The following is a 5,388-nucleotide window of genomic DNA, read 5'->3' on the forward strand; positions in this document are numbered from 1 at the left end:
TGCAAATGCATGCCCATTTGAGAATTTAAAAGTTGTGTTGTATGCACCCAAAGTTGTTTCTGTGTGCAGGATCAGATAGATTTTACAGGTCTTCATGCTACGCTGGTGATATTTTTCCATAATTCCCGAGAACTTGTGCCTCCAAACGAGGTGAACATGCTCTACAAAGAGTAACAAAGACATTTTCTCTCACCACCAATCTTCCGCAGAAGTTCAAAAGCCAACGTGAGCAAAACCTAGTCAAATTTGCACCCAGCCCCCAGTTTCAGTCTGCGAATTTGGCAACCAAATTTGCTGACAATGGGACTTCAACTTGAAACAGACAGCTCCAGAACTTCATCAGCTAAATGTAGCCAAAAACACAAGTACTGGAATTTGGGAGGTAAAATAATAAATAAGGAAACAGAAGCAAATCACCCTTGAAAGCCCACAGCATGACCTTAAGCGAGAATTGTTTATTCTACGAACCAGATCACAGATCTACAAAAACGGACAGGCGCGAATGTATGCAATGCTGCAAATTCAATTGGTCAACTGAAGAAAACAACATTGGATAAGATACAAGTACACTTATTTACATGACATACAAAGTTCTCTTTCCCAGATTTTCTGGATCAATTTGATTGCAAATTTTGCAACCAACATTGTATACAACGGGTTGTGGTAGTGACTAAGGATCTGGTTTGCCCACTATATCCTCATCGCCGGAGTCATCTTCGTCTTCGCTAAGCTCCTCTTCATCACTGGACTTGTCTTCTGGGGTTATGCCAGCATCCTCTGGTTTCGCATATTTTTCACAAAATTCTGCATAAACAAGAGAAAGCAACTAAATAATAGATCGGGAAACACAACAGTGCACATGTGTATTTGAGCAACCAAAAGAAGTACTGCTAGAATATGCATATTGAAATGGAATAAAAAGGCAAGAGTAAGAAAATGTTGTCAGTATCCCATATTGGCACATCCCTACTTTAAAAGATATGCCAAAAAAATGTATATAATCTAATACTTCTCCAGGACATTGAAAACCCGGTCAAAAACAAAGACTGAAAAAAAATAGAAGTACTAGGAAGAGAAAATCATCCCCTCTACGCATGCACATAGTCCCGGTTTGACAGGCAGCTTTGTTTCACCACCAATCAATCAGAAATTTCATGAATCATCATTGGTTTAAGTAGCAAGTAGCTGATATGATTAGTTTAGGTGAGTAATCATACTTCCACCTGCCCTTTTTGCAGTGCACAGAAAAGCACTAGGAGGGAAGCAGAAGAGTACCTAACTCTCCTAGGACAGAAGCAGGAGGGTTCCTACCCCGTCTAGGCGAAATGCCCAGCAGACAACAGTGCAAATTTCAACACAAAGTTGTTGTAAAATAAAATATCATAAGTTTGACACCTAGAGTTGAGGGATACCTTAAATTCCACAAGAGCAAACATTCATAATACATTTTTGACTATCTCAACATTCTTCGCATCAAACAATTTTAATTATGTTGATGCAACTACACAAGTACATGAATGTTTACTCGCCTCCTAGGTGGCTCTAGTGCATAGCCTGCCGACTATGGCAATATCAACGCGGCAAGGGGTTGCCAAGTGCCTACATGGATGGTAGCCTAGGCCACCTTGTACAACATTGCATCTCAGTTTATGTTCAAATTCCTTAGCAACTACTCCCTCCGTCCCAAAATTCTTGTCTTAGATTTGTCTCAATACGGATGTATCTAGTCACGCTTTAGTGTTAGATACATCCGTATCTAGACAAATCTAAGACAAGAATTTTTGGATGGAGGTACTACAAAATTAGTTCAAACTTCAAACTATGGCACATGACAAACAAATAACTAAAGGTGTGTATAATATTGAGGATGGCAAATAAGATTCGAGCATCCTTTGACTACAATTCACAGCATGAGCCATCTTGTAATGGGGTTTTGGCCCTCGCAAAAAGGGAGGGGGGGGGGGGGGGGGGTGGAAAATTAGCATGTGTTACTACTTACTAGTAATTATTCAATTAACTTCATTTTGTGTGTATGTGACTAGGTTAGCAACTGGAAGAACATCAGTATTGGCAGCCCTAGGATGAAAGAACTAACCAATCCAATTAGATCCTTAACATGTTCACAAAACAGCAAAGAATCAGATCTGACAAGATCCATCTAAGACAAGGGGAAATGCCTCAACATCAACCAGGAAAGGACTAGAAAGGACTAGAAAAATAAAAGCTCTAAAGTGGCAAACTGGCGATTCCCTCAATAACAGAGTTGTAGAAGACACAAGTTACGGTGTTACAGTATGGTTGTTGATACAGCTGAAAAATGAGTTTAAGAACTATGCCCAAGCATTTTAGCCACAAAATAGAACAGCTAGGATGGAGTGTGCTCAGTTGTATTGATATTTTATAATAGTTAAACCAAAGGCTTGTTCGTATATTTTTGTTTACACAACATAACAGAACAAGCGTACCAAGGAAGACTGTACGATCAATATACTCATAGTTGGCTGCCTTACATTGCATGCCATATCAACAAAGACAACAAAATAACTAAAATGTGTCTGCAATCTTGCAAGGTTGCATGCATACGAAAGGCATAGATCAGTAGCGAAATGCTGTGAGCAAGAATTAAATAACGAGACTCTAGAGTCGATATCAAGAACAATTAGTGGATAATGTTGAACCAAATCACCTTTCACTTTTTGTTCATAAGCAGGGCGATCTCGCATCATAAGTGCAGCAGCCTCTCCATTTAATGGATCAGACGGATTTGGGTACAACAGAAGTTGTGGAAGGAAGACTTCGAACACATTTACTAGATCTACAACACTCACAAATAAAAATAAGATAAGATACAGAAACTATAATCAGGGAGTGCTCGTACAAATTGTGAGCAGCAAGTGCTCACCAAACATTGGGCTCCATGTCTGGTTGATAACATCTAAACATACGGAACCAGACCTACATTTTGCAGGCAAACAAAAATTAGGTCAGACCAGTGCGAATTTTGTTGCTTATGCTAACCAAAAGAATTTGATGGTAAAAATGCTCACATTTCATCCACATTTGGGTGATAAATCTTATTAATGAACCCAATTGACGGAGATTTGTAAGGATATGCATCAGGCAGTTCTACTCTAACCTTCCAGACACCACCTTGATAAATACCTATCAAATTTAGAACACATCCACAATTGATTAGAAATATAGCCGCTCTTCCCATACAACAGAAAAGATATACTGTACTTAAATTCACCAAATCGCGAAGATGCTCCAGGGCAAATGAACAAGCGAGCAATTCATCTGCAAACGTAACCTAAATCTTGAGCTAAACCACTTGTAAATGATAACGAATGTCATACGATCAACAGGGGGTTCACAATTTCCGCCAGAGTTGCTTTGCACTACATCTAGATCAGAAATCGGGAACATAAACGCCGATCATGAGCCCAAGAAACAGGACAGAAACCGGATTTTGCGCAAGGATCATACTTTCAGTAGGCCCTCGGAATTCCACGAAGAATTCTTGCATCCCATCGTTCACCATCTCCACCTTATAGTCACTCATCATCCTGCAACAACCAAGAACCGCCCCCCAAGAAAATCCAGATTAAAACCGAGCCTCCAAGGAAGGAATCAATCGCTTGTACTCACAAAAGAAAAACAATTTCCAAGATCCTCACAGCTTCATGAGGTCCATCTCGCGGCGCTTGCTTGGGGAGGACATCTTGGGGGCAAAAAAGATGAAATCTTCCCTTCCTCCTGCGGAGACGCGTTTCCTGGGCGTGGGGATAAGGGAGGAGGCAGAGAAAAGAAAAGGAGAAAGAGATTGAGCTGCTTGTGACGGTGCGTGCGTCGTCCTCCTCCCAGCACCTGCGCGAGATTTATTTATTTTTATTGCTGCCGCAGAGAGAGAAGGCGGGGAACAGGGAGGCGAGACAAGCACAGCAGAGGGGAAGAAAAGGGACAAAGCTAAATACTTCTCTCTTTTTCTTACAATTAAACCCTCCTCTTTACTTACTTGTAATCATAGCTACACATCATCTAAACCAATAAGGAGGCTGGCCGACCCGCTCCCACGGTGCTCCCCCGATCGGGCCATTCCTGGCCGTTTGATGGCACTAAATTTCCCGCCTTGTTTTTCTTGGGCCGTTAGATCTTCACTGTATGTTTTATCTTATTCGTTTTTTAACATGTGTATGACCTGTGGGCCAATTCATTGGTGGGGTCGCTGTGTCTTGGCTGGGTGCGGGGTGGAAGGATGCGATTGATTGTTCCTTGCGGAGAGCCCACTGGGCACAACCGCACGAACCCTACCCCAATCCACAGCGGCCACACCCTCCTCCCTCACTCGTCCGCCGCCGCACTCCCTGCCTCCTCCTCCTCCTATGTCCCTGCGGCTTGCGCACTCGCCTCCAGTCTCACCAGGCCCTCGATGTCGGCCTTGTCGGCATGCCGAGGTGACACACCGACAACTGCACTCAACACCGTCCTTCGCGACCCGGCCGTGACAAACCCTAGTGCCATGGGCGGCTCATGTTGTGGTGCAGTGGACGACGGCCTCAGCGGGTGGGCGTGGCAGCTGCAGCTGGTGCATGAGCTCGCATCCTAGCGTGTCGGCGTCTTCATGGCCTCCAAGTGCGCAGGTGATCTCTCTCTCTCCCCCCCCTCCCCCCTCTCTCCCTCCCTCTCTATCTCTCGTTTTTCCTTTGAGGTTACAAATTTGAGCACTAGTTGTTTACCATCGACTTCTTTTCTCCCCCTATCGGCAGCACCGTAGGTTGTGGTGAGACAATGGAAGATTAGGCGATGGTCCATCAGAGCCGCTGCCTGGTGTTTCTACGATGCTCTCCTGTCCAGTGGCTGTCACCGTGTACAAAAACCCATATTTCTTGGTGTGTATATTGTTGAAGAAAGAAATTGAAGAATTTGCCACAAAAATCTTGTTGAGGTGCTCCTCTCTATTTTCCTATTACTTTCTTCATCACACGCGTTTAACTTTGCTAATATATGGGTTTTATGAACATGAAGTGTACAGATCCGAGGATGAAGAGAAGAAGAAGAATTTAGCTGAAGGGGTGAAGAAGATCAAGGTGATTTTCCTCCCTCTTTTGAACCTTTGTTCTTGCATTTAGATGCTATAATTTGTGATGCTGTGTATGTGCATTTATAAGATCCTTGCTGCTAGGTACAGAGTTTATGTTTACTGAAATTGGATAACAGAGAGTCGCGGGTTCAGTTTTCAATTACAGTAGTTGATGTGTTATGTTTGCTGCAATGTGTCATGTCTGTTTGAGAGAGAGAGAGGGATGAAAAGGAGGGGACTGGAAGCTGGATCACTGCCTAGAATATCATTGCCTTGGATCTGGATTTAGAGAGAGGGATGAAAAAGAG

At 43.1% G+C, this 5,388-nt stretch overlaps 1 protein-coding gene across 1 annotated transcript; it reads right to left on the reverse strand.

Moving 5' to 3' along the window:
• Window positions 1-535: 535 nt before the first annotated feature.
• On the reverse strand, window positions 536-3,976 carry LOC109736997 (ubiquitin-conjugating enzyme E2-23 kDa). The gene is made up of 6 exons (XM_020296228.4): window positions 3,678-3,976; window positions 3,487-3,566; window positions 3,048-3,162; window positions 2,903-2,955; window positions 2,687-2,815; window positions 536-804 (listed from the first exon to the last, which is right to left on the reverse strand). Exons 1-6 carry the CDS (start codon window positions 3,719-3,721, stop codon window positions 671-673), a joined length of 555 nt encoding a protein of 184 aa, XP_020151817.1. The 5' UTR covers window positions 3,722-3,976; the 3' UTR covers window positions 536-670.
• Window positions 3,977-5,388: the final 1,412 nt, after the last annotated feature.

Source organism: Aegilops tauschii, chromosome 1, assembly GCF_002575655.3.
Source record: "Aegilops tauschii subsp. strangulata cultivar AL8/78 chromosome 1, Aet v6.0, whole genome shotgun sequence".
NCBI lineage: Eukaryota > Viridiplantae > Streptophyta > Magnoliopsida > Poales > Poaceae > Aegilops > Aegilops tauschii.